Consider the following 15,463-nt stretch of genomic DNA (forward strand, 5'->3'; position numbering starts at 1 on the left):
TATATGTATATACATGTACATATATACATGTGTACACCCACATCAGCCCACATGCTCCACATCAGTTCTTTTAATCGGTTTCTTTTTACACAAACGCAGGCACGTGTTCAGTCAGACCGAGGCGTAAGTGTCCAGAGCGCCGTCTGCACTGGGAGTCAGGCTCTGATTCGAGCAGTTCATCAGGCAGTGTAAGAGCCAGCCGAGGATCCTGGGGCAGCTGGAGCAGTGCCAGCAGCATAGAGGGAGAAAGAGACCCCAACAGACATCCCTGCAGGAGTAAGAGATCACACATGCGCTTACTACACACTTTTGTACCGTAGGTGCGTTCACGCCATGTTGAAATTACCATCATTTCGAGATTTCATGTCCTCGTAGAGCTCGTAATTACAGCACGTAAACTGGGGGAATTTTCTGAGAGCTCCTACTTCTCTCTTCATTTAGACATTGATAGTGTAATAGAAACACACAGTTCACACTCCAAGGATGTGAGCAGAGGACATTTTGTCATCTCGAGCCTAGGGTAATTACGACATGGCGTGAGCGAAGAGAAGAGAAATTATTATGAATAACATTTTAATCAAAATTGCTGTTTGGTCTTTGGTTTTTTAGGAGACAACATACAGTACCACCCATATCCAAAAGATCGGGAATGTTACATGAACATGAACCATTCATACAAAACCCAAAGGTAAAATGAGTGACTTAATCACTTGAGTTAAAAAAAAAATTAGAAAATTGAGAGTAATCTAGGTGTGATTGACAATCTATTTACACATATGTCCTCAGCATGAACAATCTATATGTCAGGGAACCATGCCAAAGCCCAGAAGTCTGTCCTGACCCTGTACTCCCTCAGAGCTTCGCTGATGTAGCTGCAGGTGTGGACAAAAACATCGGTGAGGGACATTCTCACATTGTTTTTACAGAGAGGATCGTTACGGTTAAGATGTGCGATCTTGCGTTTTATTTATGCGATTATGCATTTTGGTTTCCACAGACGTAATTGGCTCTAATGTGATTGAAGAGACATGGTCAGCCGCCTCCGTTCCCCTGACCAATGGATTCAGGTACAACATGACCGAAACTCTTCCGTTTGTCCCTCAGAGTCCCCCATCCGGATATGACGGGTATGTCTCAGGCTTGTAGTTGTTTTGTATTTTATTTTGACTTCATCCACTGACAAATTCAAATGCTTATGTGTCAATATTATGCAGCTTCCCGTGGAACAACATGAACAGCCAGTGTACCAGTCAGTATCCCTATAGTGATCAGGCCAACTACATGCCAACAGGTGAGGGGTTTTCTCTCACTATGAGAAATGTCTCACTGTAGTACATAGTTACCGAAGGATGAGTGACCTTTTTCTTTGTTTTGTCCGTGAAGGTAACGGCAATTACCAAAATGCATTCTCGTGCCCTGAAAGCCAAACCATGACCCACAGCCATCAGCCAGTCTGGGGACAGAATGGAGCCCGTGACATCAACTCCACATGGGACACTGGCAGTTGTGTGGGGAGCAAGGTGAGATTTACACAAGTGTTTGTTCTTGTCAAGCACAAAAAAAAACTTTGATACAATACTTTGAAAAATATCGATATTTGAGGCAGGACACCCCAGGTGAATGTTTTTTGTTTGTTTTTGTTTTTACTGATATTCCCTTCCTTCCCCAGTTGATTGATTACATTTCTGAAATATAATGTTTAAATATGTAAATGAGGCCGTAACTAATTAAATATGCACCAATTTGCATACCTTCCCAGAATAGAAATCCGAACAGTGGCTAAAGCCAGGCTTAAATTTCTTTTTTTTATGTTGTTGACATAAGAGGCAATGATTTTAGTAATAAAATGTTGTATAAAGTCAGGTGAACGATATATGAACAAACCCCTCAGTAAAAATGTTCAGAATATAGAATGTAAAACTGTAACTTTTGGTGCAAGTACTACAGAAGTGGAGATTTCCGGTTGCAGTGCAAGTGAAAACACAAATAGATAAAGTGCAATAAAAGAATTTTGGGTGTTTTCTTTCCACTAGTCTGAAGCAACACTATGAAAAGTCAAGTAGCCCAAAATCTCAAAATTGACCAGTGCATGAAAAACAATGTTTTTGCCTGTAGTTTTTTGTCTTGATACCATAGACAAAAATTGCAACAATTAAAGGCATAAAATTGAAACAGTATCTTGGTTGACTATAATCAAAGCCTTTGCACCATCAGGCCGAGCGGTTCTGAGGACGGTAAGGAGCGGTTCCTGTTATATTTCCACTAAAGCTTGGTTTGGCACAACACGATTGCAAGCCGTTCTCGACCTAGAATTAGTTAGCCAACCGTGCTGGTAGAATGCGTTTAGTGACGTCGCCACTCAGGATTGGAACCATACGTACCGCCTGGGTCGAAACAAGATCGGTTTGGCCCGATGGTGGAAAGGCAGCTAAAGTATTTTCTTATCAGCTGAAACTCTGTTGTCTGAGATTACTCAGAGAGAGATCATATAAAAATAATCCTTATTATTTTTTAAGATATAGATATGAATATATTACAATTGTATTACAAATGCACTGTAAAATGCAGGGATGGCGTTTGCTCCGTTTACTGTGAAGCGAGTCGCTCTAAGACACTGAAAACCCCAGATCGTGAGCTGCTTACATGCAAGAAACATGCAGCTCAAAGGATATTGAATGGCATTGAATGTTTCAAATATTCAGAATCGATATGTATCGGATTTTTTTTTTTAACACTATAAGGCAGTTCTTGAGCTGCAAGTTAAGAGATAGTCTCATGCTAACATTTAAACTAGTACATTAAGTGTGAAATACAAATATAGGCAGAAAATTCACAATGCAAATTAATGCAGAAAAAAAGAGTTTACAATGGCATCTGTTTAAAAACAATTTGGACATTCTTATTCTGAGCACCTTAGAAACACCCTTTTTGCACACGTTTCCTGTTAAAGTGCGTAGTTTGTCCTCATTGAGAAGTAAATTCTTTGTTAAACATGGAATATTAAAGCAATGCTCAAAAACTGACAATTTTTCCCTTATCTATCTTTTCCAGCCATACTTTTCAGGAACCAGAAGTCTGTCACCCATGTCCAGTCTATTTGGCTCTATCTGGACACCTCAAAGCGAGCCTTACCAGAACCACTTCCACCCAGAGCGCTCCGCTCCCGTCTCGCCCCACTCGCCCATCTCACCCGTCGCACCCGTCGCACCCTTCAGCCGTGAACCAGGCGGCGCCTGCCCGGGAAAACAGTACTCCAGCTTCAATCCTTTTGGACCACACATGAATTTGGACATATGGAACTCCTCTTCAAACCGGAGCTCCAACTCTCAGCTCTCCAACGATTCAGGCTACTGTGGGGAAATGTGAGGAAACTGTGCTTTTGAATAATGAGGAAAAAAAGAATGTGCTTTTATCTCTAATTGGGGAAAATGTGAATATTCTTCTTTCTTTTATGTTTGTTGTTGTGGTAAGGTTCAGCATTTTGTTGTATATTTTTCTAGATGTTTTGCAAGTTTGACCATCGAAAATAAAAAAAAAGGTTTTGTATTTGACTCTGTGTTGTGAATTACTTTAAGGTTTAATTTTGTCAGTTGTTTAAATACATGCTATCAGACAACGTAGAGTTTATAGTTGACAAATTTGGCAGACATTGAATAAAATAAAATATTTTCTCATTTCCTAAAGCATTTAGATTTTAGAAATTATTTTTTTTCTAGATGATGGTGACTTTAGCAATTTTATTCATTATAATGAACCTGAGAGCCACTCGCTTCAAAAATGGACACTGCAAAAAATTAATTGAAATGACATCAGGGACTTTTTAAGCAAATTTTTTTAATATTTGTGAGATTATAATATGCTTTCCCTAAAAAAAAGCTGTTAGAATTTTTATGTCAATATACAGGAAATTTACCCTAAACTGTAGGAGGACTAGAGAGGTGCTCTTGGCTGGAAAGTAATGCTCATAAACAACTGCAAGCTGAGTCCTGATGAACTCCGTAAGAGCAGAGGGAAGTTGCTTTTTTTTTGTCGTGAAGCTGCGAGGGTTTATGATGGTCCACATTCTAGTAATTATATAAGTAACTTTGCAACTACATGTCTGCTAGCTCTCATTAGAGTATTAGTAGACTGTCTGCTTATTATCTGCCAACACTGTATTTTGATGCTCCCCCAAAAGACATTCTATTAACTACAATTAACTTTGCAACTACATGTCAACTTACTCTAACCCTACCAGTCTACTAATACTCAACTAGTACTCTAATGAGAGTTAGTTGATATGTAGTTACAAAGTGGAGCATCGAAAAATAATGTAACCTTACTGTCTTCTGTTTCCAACTGAGGTTCTAGATTGCTTTCATAGTCATTAAAGTACAACACAGAAAATGAAAGTGTCCTTGTAAAACTAAGTACTTACATTTTCATTTACTATTAATGAATAGAATATATGCGGAACAGTTCAAATAATGCAGTGTGCTGCGCAAGTATAACGATTTAACACTGGTCATATGAACGTGGAGCTACTGTAAAACAAATTTGAAAGCATACTTGGTGTTTTATGCCACAAAAGTTAATACAGCAAAGGAGCAAGGATTCAAGCTTTATTGCTTCAAAATCAGGTTTGTGGGTATAAAGGGGAAAGAAATACATTTTGGAATGTATGCAAAATTGTGTATATTTTTGTGCAAACAAGCAGCACTAGTTCCATGTTTATGACAACGGGACTGTACATGAGAACAGACAGACGAGGAAGGTTCACTTTCTGCATTTATCTGTTTGGCATTAGTACACTTGAAAAGAACACAGGGCACTTTTTCAGTTTAAGCATGAGTATGAACAACACAAAATAACCACTCTCCCAAGTCACAACACATGATCATCACTAACTAATGCATGTCTTCTGATAAACATTAAACCATGTTACATGTTTTTTGTGGTGCTAATTCACAAAGTGCATCGGGTGAATTTTGCGCATTTGATACATCACTGATTTTTTTCTGGTCAATTCTCTTTATGGCACGAATTGAGAAATGAATAAGAGAAATTCATTAGCATCTTTTTAATTCAGTGCATTGATATTAAAAAGGTCGTTTTTTGTAGATATCTAAACAGCATATCAAGTGATTTGTTTCTTGCATATTATGGGTTAAAGTGATTACAGAGATGTACAGTAATTGCATTATACAAACATTGTACCGACCACAGTTGTGCACATCACAGTCATAAGCACATATATTGTGGTATAAGTTATAAATATTCCTGACATCACTTTTAAACATAACTCTGGCCAAATATTGGTGATACTGGCCCACCATAGTGAGATTATTTTGTCGGTTTGATGTGTAGATATATCAAATTTAATAGCAGTTTGGAATCGCATTACTTAAATTCTTATACATGCCAATACTTCCCTTTTTAATCAGCTGAGTGTTGAAAGAAGAACATTCAGATTCACACAGTAGAAACAAACGCTTCCCCTAATAAGTGAAGAACAGCATAACCTAAATCTATATTGTTTAATTCTTAAAGGGACAGTTTCAATCAAAAATTCCATTTCTGTCATAATTTACTCCTCCTCGTGTTGTTACAAATTATCGTGACATTCTTCCATGGAGCACAAAAGGTCTCTTTCATATAATGAAAGTGGGAAAACAATCGAAAAAGTAGTCCACACAACTCATTCGTCATGACAGATTTGCATACAAATGAATGGCAATTAAAAAAGATAAAATTGAACATACATTGTTTATCATCCTCTTCACTGAAACTGAAATCAATTACGAAAATGATGCATCAATGCCATTTACGCAATTTATTTGATTTGAGTTACAGCGATGATTTTCAATGAATAACAAATTTCGTTTCGTGCCTTTTATATTCCATGGAAAATTTTGAACAGCATGAGGTAAAAAAAAATAAAAGACAGAATTCATATTTTTGGGTGAATTATTCCTTTGAATTGCAAAATCAATGTTTTTAGGTTTGCAAACCTCTATGATCAGGGTACAGAATCCCATTTCCTTCGGGTTTATTCTTTTCTCCAAGGTGAGGGTGTCACGAGGCTACAACGACAACTTCAATGCAATATGAGGGTCCCATTTGGCACGAGGGCGGCAGCATTAAGGAATAAGTGCTATTGTAGATAACGGTATACTTTAAAACAGTGGTTCCCAGAGTCTGCCACCACAACGTGGCCATCAGAGGTGAGAGCCAATCCTTGCGGGCCATACAGAGGGTCTGCGGAGGTGTTGATGTAGGACAAGAAGGATCCACTGCTGTCAAACACCTGGAGTCCCACAGATGGATGATATAAAGATGTTAAATCTACTATTTTTTCCCTGACATGACTAAAATATATGTGCTGTCAGTCATCACACTGTTCAACATTTACTTAATCTCACAAGTTAATGTGTTTACTTTGATTAAACTAAAACTTTTTGTTAGGGCTACCAATCACACATTTTTGTGAAATATTTTGAAATATTCAGTTGATCTAAGCCTGTGTTACCTGTATCCGGCTGTTGCCCCAGTCGGCCACTATAATATTGCCATTGGCATCTACCGCCACACCTGTCGGTGCATTAAACTGCCCATTTCCTTCGCCATTCGACCCAAACTTCAGTAGAAACTCCCCCTCTGGACTGAACACCTGCAATTTGATGACACAATCTGCATTAACACATCAATATTTAAAAAGACTGAGGTTTTGAATGACTTTGAACAGGTATGAGTCAACTGTTTTTCAAAAAGTAACCACAATGGTGGCTAACAAGACAGCACATTTTAGGAATATGACTATTATAGGATAGGATAGGAAAATGTACCTTTACAGAATGATTATGAAAATCAGTCACAATGATTTCATTATTTTGATTCACTGCTGCAAAGTGGGGACCTATGAAAATAAAAGAAGAGTTGCACATTCAACTTTTGGTAAACTAAAGCCCTCATCCCACTAGTCTACTCAATAATAGTCACTGTTGTTTTTGATGAAATCTCTCCTGTTCTTTTTTGTCATTAAGTGTCCCATAAAAGTGCTTGGTTACACAATCAACATAACATTTGTGCTATGTGGCTTTTCCTTTTGGTTGAAAAATTAGCTAGAGAAAACACTGTTTTAGATACTGTATGAGCTGAAGGCTGAAACAATTTGAGCAAGGACAAGGTCGTTAGATTAATGCCGCCTTCATGTGTTATCTACATTTTTCTAATTCTTTCTTCTGAAGTCGTAAGTATGACTGTGTTGTATTAAAGGGATAGTTCATCCAAAAATGAAAATTCTGTCATTAATTACTCACCCTCATGTTGTTCCAAACCCGTAAGACTTTCGTTTATCTTTGGAACACAAATGAAGATCTTTTTGATGTAATCTGAGAGCTTTCTGTCCCCCTGTTGACAGCTACGCAACTCCCACCTTGACGCCTCAAAAAGTTCATTAAGAGATCGTAAAACTAATCCAAATTAATTGAGTGGTTTAGTCCAAAATTTTCTGAAGAGACGCGATTGCTTTATATGATGAACAGATTGAATTTATGCTTTTATTCACATATAAACATTCATCAACTCACACATCAGTTGTGGTAAACGGAAGCTCAAGCATGTTTTGCTTGACGTGTGAGAACCAATGAGGTTCATTCACGTGTGTTACGAGAGCAAGAGGTTTGTTCTCACGCGTCAAGCAGGTTCGGTTGAGCTTCTGTTTATGTTCTGTAATAAAAGCCTAAATTTAATTTGTTCATCATATGAAGTGATCTGAGTCTCTTCCGCTCAATTCATATGGATTAGTTTTACGATCTCTTTATGAACTTTCTGAAGCGTCAAGGTGGTAGTTGCGTAGCTGTCAATGGAGGGACAGAAATCTCTCAGATTTCATCAAAAAGATCTTCATTTGTGTTCTGAAGACTACCGAAAGTCTTACGGGTTTGGAACAATAAGCAATTAATGGCATAATTTTCATTTTTGGTTGAACTATCCCCTTAAAGTGCTGTTTTGTCTGAAAAAATAGGAATCATGGAAGATGCCAGGTTTATTCTTGCCTATTTCTTAGGGAAATCTTATTAAAGCTAAAATGTATAGCGGATTTTGAATAAAATGTAGCATCCAATTTGTTGGCAATCACATAAACATTACCTGCGCTATTGTATACATTCACCGTGTTATCTAGAATCTGGGATTTCTTTCAAATAAATGACGTTTTCGCTGTATAAAATACATACAATGTGCATCAAATGGCTATTTATATACATGATTGTAACAGCAAAAGAAAGTTGAACAAATGAAACTTAACAGTCACAACAGCAATGGTTATCTACTCAGCCATGTTTTGCGAAGCCATTCATGCTCAATTTCTTACTAGGAAACTTCTATTTACAATAATTCGGATAGCATGTGAAGGTTGAATAAGTGCCAGTATGTAACCAAGGCAAGTACCTGCAAATTGCTTGTCACTGTTGCCTCGGTTTCCAAACTTGGAAACAAGTTTTCCATTGGGCTGGAAAATGAAGACGCAACAAGATTTATTGTCAACCACAATGATGTGGCCATTTCTATCAACCGATACACCCTTAGGACCCATGAGCTTCCCTGAGCCAATTTTAGTCTGAAAAAAGACACAGAGAGAGAGAGAGAGAGAGAGAAAAAAAGTGTTAAAATTCAACCTGAAAGAATTTTCCTTTAAGTGTATTTATAAAAAACATGCCAATAGCAAATATTTCTCATACTAACAAGTATTTGGTACAAATCTATTTGCCATAAATTCTTAAAAGTTCAAATTTTCTTTAATAAAACTAATAATAAAAGCAGATGGAGATACCTTAAACTTGCCATCACTGGAGAAAATGCTGACCCATTTGTTATCATAGTCAGCAATGATGATGTCACCATTGGGGTGCACAGCGACACCAGTTGGCCGTTGAAGTTGTCCTGGTGATCGGCCCCTCACTCCGAAGCGACTCTTAAATTGTCCATCATTTGAAAATATCTACAAATGAAACAATTTACATCTTAAATTAAGCTCTTGTTTTCTTACTTGTTTTATTAAATGAAAAGGACATTAAGCAACCCACAGAACGATGGTAAAAAAGAGTGAATTTAAACTGTGATTAGTCAGGTGAGGTGTAGAACTGTATACCTGAACACACTGGTTGTTACTGTCTGCTATCAGGACCTTGCCAACAGAAGAAGCAGCAACTCCCTGCAGATTGGTGAACTCACCCTTATTTCTGCCTTTAGTTCCTATGGAAAAAAAGTAAATAAAAAATAGATAGACGGACGGATGAATGGATAGATGGATAGATAAACAAACATTTTTCATTCAGAAATTAAACTTTCATTGATAAAAATGTATTACAGAAACTTCCAATCTTAAGTCTAAAGTTAAGATCTGACAAGTTCATTTAGGATTTTTCACAAATTTGTATTACAGAAGCAAATCTTATGTTGATTTAGGATTCTTATCCTATCTTACAAAATCTCATCTTATCTGTAGTTAGGAAATCTTAAACCCCTCCATCAAGTTCGGTAATCAACTCTCAGGTCTGTTACCAAGCAACCAACTACACGTAAACAGCTGCTGCGAAGTAAAACGAAAAAAACTCAGATAATAGAAATAACTGTTTAAAATGGAGAAAAATAAGTGGTGCTTTTCATTATGTAAGGTTTTGATAAGCTTGGTAGAAAAGGCAAAGCCTAATCCTTTTATTTCATAGGAGTCTGTAATTATTTGTCAGTGTTTTGTTGTCAAAGTGCAGCACATCATTTGGGCGTTCACAAAGTCTTGCCACCATCAAACATCGCTGTTCTTCATCTTGTATCATTAAAAAATGTGACGACATTCTTAGACAGGGCTATTATGGGATTTTTATAATTTTATAACTACTTATAATTTTTACACCAGTGGACACCACTGGGGTTAGGATGCCTCTGGAATACCATTTTCCTATCTGTAGTTAAGATAAGATTATGCACTTAAGAAATGTCATTTTGTAATAGCTTTTGTCCTACAGTACATGAGGTCCTAACTGAAATTGTCATGGTTACCAAACAGATAAGATAGGATTATAAAGTTAGGATCTTTCTGTAATGCGCCCCCAGGATAATATAAATGCTGGATTATTGTATTTTTGTGGACAATCATTCAAAACTGATGATTCATTTTTATTGTCTATCATCTGCCAATATTGGATATTCAATTGTTTATTAAGAGTATAGATTTATATATATTTATAATATCGACCAATATTGGACACACACTAATCATTAGATCCACAAAACACCTGGGAATTTAAAAGCTATTGCACTTTAACAAATAGATACTTTTCTCAGCAAAAGTAATATACAAATATTTGTCCTAATAGTTTTTACAAATATAAAAGCGTATGTTCCTCTTTATCATCAAACGATCAGGTTTTTATTTATTAAAAGCAATCCCCTTTTACAGTGACCTGACTGTAGTAGTGTTAATTTCTTATGTAATCTGTTAGGACAGGATTCAGACAAAAGGAATGTGAGCTCATTATACCGATTCGGAACATGAGGTCATCTTCAATTGGGTTTTCTTTCCGTTTGCCGGTGCTGTACATGCTGGCCGGGCGCTTGATGGCACGCTGTTTCACATGGCTGCTTCCTGGAGATTTGAGGCGCTTCTTGCCTGCGTCTGCAGTCAGGGAGATCTCTGAAATTTTGTTGGCACGTATGCTGAATGGGCTGCCTTTAATATGCTGATCATAGAGCTTCAGCGAGAGCGTGAAGCGGCCCTCACACGGGGCCATGTATACAAACTCATAAGTGCCATTTTTATGATCCGTGACTTCACCTTCCCCCACTATGGTGCCATCAGAGGCAGAAAGATTAGCTATGAGCAGAGCATTTCCTGTCCGGCACAGTCCGCCGTCTCTGTCTTTTGTTGTTATGGTCACAGAGGTTTGCTGTCCCACGATGCAGTGCCTCAGGCCTTCACCGGTGGCAACAGTTTCTGCGGCTACAGCATTGGTGGTTACTATAGCACCAAGGTTGTGGATGGATTTGCGAAGACCGTCGGTCTCCACCAAGAAGTCCAGCTGGTTGTTCTCCTCAGGCTGAAGTGGGAGCTCCTGATTGGCCAGCTCGTCAAGACGCTCGCTCATCTGCTTCTTGACCAATAGGACCTCAGCTTCCGAGCCGTGATTAAGAGCCTGCTCAGTGAAACTGCAGCTGCTGCATATGCCCTCCTGCCCCTGCAGCAACGACTCCAGCTGAGCTTGCAACACCTGCAATGACATACAAATTATATTTCAGTCATGACAACTCTCAGAGTGGAAAAATTTCAACCAGCATTTATTGGCATGGGCATTAAATATACATAGGCTTGATTTTGGCGGACAAGATCTGCTACGCTGCTGCTGAGCAAATACAATAATTTGTTCAGCTTAGTCAAAAATAACAAACAAAGGAAAGGCGGCTGTAAAAAATGGTAGAACCCCAGTAGCATATCTCTACAGGTGGTGCTGGGGAGGAGGAGGGATAACAGAAGTATTCATATCACGCAGCGTGCTGATCGCAGGCTAGGGTGCGATATGGTTACGTGGATTTGGAAGTACTTCTGATTGGCTGGTGCCGCGCCATTGAAAGAACCAATCGGTGTTCGGGCGTACAATAACACTCATTTAATGGCCCAACGCTACAAATAAGTGTTCCTGAATCCAACTGAGCCTAAAAGGTTTGTTCACAATGGCATAAATATTTAGATCTGCAGCCACACAGACATAGCAGCACAAACAGATGATGATACACATATAAACTGCATATACAATGGGGTCCAAAAGTCTGTGTTTTTAGATTTAAATTTAGAAAATGTAAAAGAAAGACATTAAATGAGAGGAAATATTTAATATTTTGCATTATTTCTAGATCACCAATCAAATGCAATAATTGTGTGATCCTCTTAACTTAATTTGAACAGAAGACCGGATGTTTTTGCTTCCATTAAAGCACAATGTGCTCTCTTGAACATTGGCAGTCACGCTGGACAACATGATCATAAGGTTTTGTTTTTGTACTCTGTGTAAGATCAAGTACATGCTGTCAATTAAACTACTAAAAACCAAACCATTTTCACATGTGGAGCCCAGTGTCTGTGTAAACAAACAAATGCTAGCAGTTAATAAGTGCTAAAAGCATATACTGGACAACATAAGTCACCTCTAATGAACATCAATTCCTGACATGTACAAGTGCTAATCATTTACCGAAACTGGTACTTATAAAAACATTCTATCATGAATATCATGGTCTGATGAATTAGTTAGCATAGCATGACAAGGACCAAATGTACTCAACAGTGACAGATCCATGATTTGATAAAGCCACCCTGTTCAGTCATTTCAAATACAACAAATATCAAATGAGGAAAAACTTGACAGTTTGATCCTAAAACTAAACTAAACTCCATAACAAACTCAATTCAGAATCCTACCTCACCTCAACTTGTTTATCACAGTCCTCTTCCATTACAATGCCCCAAACTATCTGTGCCTGCTAGCTACTAGCTGTGCTGACTTTGTTTACTTTGTGTTTAAAGGCTGACTCTGTAGTTGGTCTGGTTCTTCCAGATGAATCATTCCCATATGACGCACTGCCAGATGCCAGGACTGATGTCAGACCCACACACAGAAGCATGTGCTACAGAGTTATTAATTTTTTTAATCATTCACCACAGCAAAACAGTGCGACTGATATGGCAGGAGACAAGATTTAGCATGCATGCAAATAAACATTGCAAGGAATAAACAAGTCTACTCTACTTTGCAGCTTATTTGGGTCGAGAACTGCCCTTTGAATAAGAAAGAGGCAGGCATGTAAAATAGTCAACCAGAAATCACTAGTTTTTATTTGACATTTATTTGACATTGGTCAAATTCATTGCTTTAGAAATTAAAGTTGTGATTCTAACTGAAACTGACACTCACACGTTTCTTTTTTCATGGTTAATACTGTAGAGCTGCTTGCTTTAAAGCACTCTATTGTATAAAGTGGTATATAAATAAATGTGAAATGACTTCACTGGAGTGCTGAATTGTAAAGCTGGTGCAAACATACTGTATCTACAAGATCAGAGTCTTTACTGTTTTCTCACTGCTGTCATTTTTGTTGTGTTTATTTTGTTATTGAGAGGAAAGTGTGCATATTTATCTAAACGCCGCATCGGGATGTTTGCTAACAGTATAGCGCTGCTCAGGTATTTAAAACTTCTTTTTACCTCTAAGCGAAGAACAGAAAGAACTTTGCCATAAGTATATCGGGCCTTTAAGGATATTTTAACAAAAACTTAAAATAATACAAAATGTTGCAAAGATTTGATGGTAAGAACACGCTAAACAGCTAATTACTTACCAATGATAACATTTTAAAAATCATAGCCTCTAGATAAGTGTACTAGCCTTCTGTTTGAGTCCGTAGTTGACCTCCAGCTCCATCAGCAGAACACTCTTCCGTACATTGAGGGTCTTCTGAAGTTCCTCAAAAGTAGCATGAATCACTTCTTCAATTGAACTCTTCTGATTGCTCAGCTGCTGCAAAATCTCAGACAGGACCTCCAGCGCAGAGTCAATTTCTGGCAGTCTAAGGAAAAGAAGAACAAGTTACTAATTTTATCTTTTTTTATGTTACTTTTACTACAATTTTTTATACACTACTAGTCAAATGTTTGGACAGTTACTCATTCTTTTTTTTTCTTTTTTTTATGACTATTATTTTCCACATTTTAGAATTATAGTAAAGTCGTTAAACCTATTTTTTTTTTTGTTCCATCAGTGGTTTTCAATCCTGATCCTGGGGATCCACCGCTCTAAACATATTGTATGTCTCCCTTATTTAACACCTATACATACACTGCCGTTCAAAAGTTTGGGATCGGTAAGATTTTTTAATGTTTTTAAAAAAAGTCTCTTATGCACACGAAGACTGCATTTATTGATAAAAAATACAACAAAAAACAGTAATATTTTGAAATATTACTACAATATAAAATAACTGTTTTCTATTTGAATATATTATAAAATGTAATTTATTCCTGTAATCTCGAAGCTGAATTTTCAGCATTAATACTCCAATCTTCAGTGTCACATGATCCTTCAGAATCAATCTAATCTGATTTGGTGCTCAAGAATCATTTAGACTTATTATCAATGTTGAAAAATGTTGAAAAATTTAAGTTCTGTAACATTATACCTTAGGCTACTGTTCAAAAGTTTGGGGTCAGTAAGATTTTTCTTTGTGGAAAGAAATTATTAATTCAGCAATGATGCATTAAATTGGTCAAAAGTGACAGTTAAGACATATACAATGTTACAAAAGATTCTGTTTCAAATAAATGCTGTTCTTTTGAACTTTCTATTCATCAAATAATCTTGAATTTTTTATAAATGTTTTGTATTATACACATCATGGGCCCTATTTTAACGATCTAAAACGCAAGTATCAAGCGCAAAACGCAAGTAACTTTGTGGGCGGGTCTTGGGCGCTGTTGCTATTATACCGGCGGGATAAATGACTCTTGCGCCCGACGCAAATCTAAAATGGGTTGGTCTGAAGTAGCTTCATTATTCAAAGGTGTGGTTTGGGCGTAACGTGAAATAAACCAATCAGAGCATCATGTCACATTCTCTTTAAGAGCAGACGTGCTTGTTCTATAGTGGATTCCTATTGTAACGGCGGATATGCCAGGCGCGCGCCAGCAGCGGTTCACATCCGAGGAGACCGACGTTCTCGTCAGGGCCGTAAAAGACAGAGAAGTGACGTTGGGGATGGAGAAACACACCCAAATTAACTTCGGTTAAACAGGCGTATGATAATTTGGGTTACTGTCTAAGCTAGATGTATGCTTTTATAATAAACTACCTATCTATCGTAATAATGTATGATTTGCAAAAATGAAAACTGCTGCTTCTGTGTAGATGAGAGAATCAAAGTGTATGTGCGTTGTGCACACGCTACATTGATTAAGGCCAAGCATGCGCCCTTAAAATTGCATATGAATAACATGCGCAACGCGCCACTGACTTTAAACTATTTTTTTTCTGTCAGTGGCGGAATTGTTTTCTAAACCTGCAAAATAGCATGAGGGAACGTTTGCGCCGGAACACGCCTCCTCTTTGCACTGAACCGCCCCGGGGAGCGCAAGTGTATTTCTTAGTTAACCGACGTGCGTCTGTGGAGGGAAAAGTCCGCTGTGCGCGGGTGCAACATAGGAATGATACATGCGTCTTCAATTGCGCTGGGTGCAAGATAGGGCCCCATGTACTTTATATAATCTAATAAAACAGGCCTCCCTGGATGACATATTTGGTGTAATGGGTGAAATTCACAGTACATTTCAGGTGTTCACATTAATTAGCTTGCGTAATGAGCCTTATTTTTAATACGACATTTTACTTAAAAAGAAAACAATGTAACTAAAAATTCTGTAGCAATGTGTACGTAAGCGTAT

General features: G+C 37.6%; 2 protein-coding genes across 6 annotated transcripts in view; one reads left to right on the forward strand and one right to left on the reverse strand.

The window, feature by feature from the left end:
• The window catches only part of tmem131l (transmembrane 131 like), a 67,639-nt gene extending 63,960 nt beyond the window's left edge, over nt 1-3,679 (forward strand). For all 4 annotated transcript variants that reach the window (XM_081362076.1, XM_081362075.1, XM_081362077.1 and 1 more), the window contains exons 28-34: nt 100-276; nt 610-688; nt 787-896; nt 998-1,127; nt 1,215-1,291; nt 1,384-1,520; nt 3,052-3,679. In XM_081362076.1, the coding sequence (XP_081218202.1) occupies nt 100-276; nt 610-688; nt 787-896; nt 998-1,127; nt 1,215-1,291; nt 1,384-1,520; nt 3,052-3,366 (1,025 nt within the window). In that variant the 3' untranslated portion in view covers nt 3,367-3,679. The remainder of the gene's footprint in view (nt 1-99; nt 277-609; nt 689-786; nt 897-997; nt 1,128-1,214; nt 1,292-1,383; nt 1,521-3,051) is intronic.
• A 903-nt stretch (nt 3,680-4,582) lies between these two features.
• trim2a (tripartite motif containing 2a) overlaps nt 4,583-15,463 on the reverse strand; it is a 41,515-nt gene continuing 30,634 nt past the window's right edge. For both annotated transcript variants that reach the window (XM_081362079.1, XM_081362080.1), the window contains 8 exons: nt 13,416-13,596; nt 10,520-11,246; nt 9,131-9,234; nt 8,813-8,980; nt 8,431-8,599; nt 6,825-6,895; nt 6,509-6,649; nt 4,583-6,286 (listed from right to left, as the gene is read on the reverse strand). In XM_081362079.1, the coding sequence (XP_081218205.1) occupies nt 6,134-6,286; nt 6,509-6,649; nt 6,825-6,895; nt 8,431-8,599; nt 8,813-8,980; nt 9,131-9,234; nt 10,520-11,246; nt 13,416-13,596 (1,714 nt within the window). In that variant the 3' untranslated portion in view covers nt 4,583-6,133. The remainder of the gene's footprint in view (nt 6,287-6,508; nt 6,650-6,824; nt 6,896-8,430; nt 8,600-8,812; nt 8,981-9,130; nt 9,235-10,519; nt 11,247-13,415; nt 13,597-15,463) is intronic.

This window comes from Scardinius erythrophthalmus (genome assembly GCF_964197995.2).
Source record: "Scardinius erythrophthalmus genome assembly, chromosome: 3".
Classification (NCBI taxonomy): Eukaryota; Metazoa; Chordata; class Actinopteri; order Cypriniformes; family Leuciscidae; genus Scardinius; species Scardinius erythrophthalmus.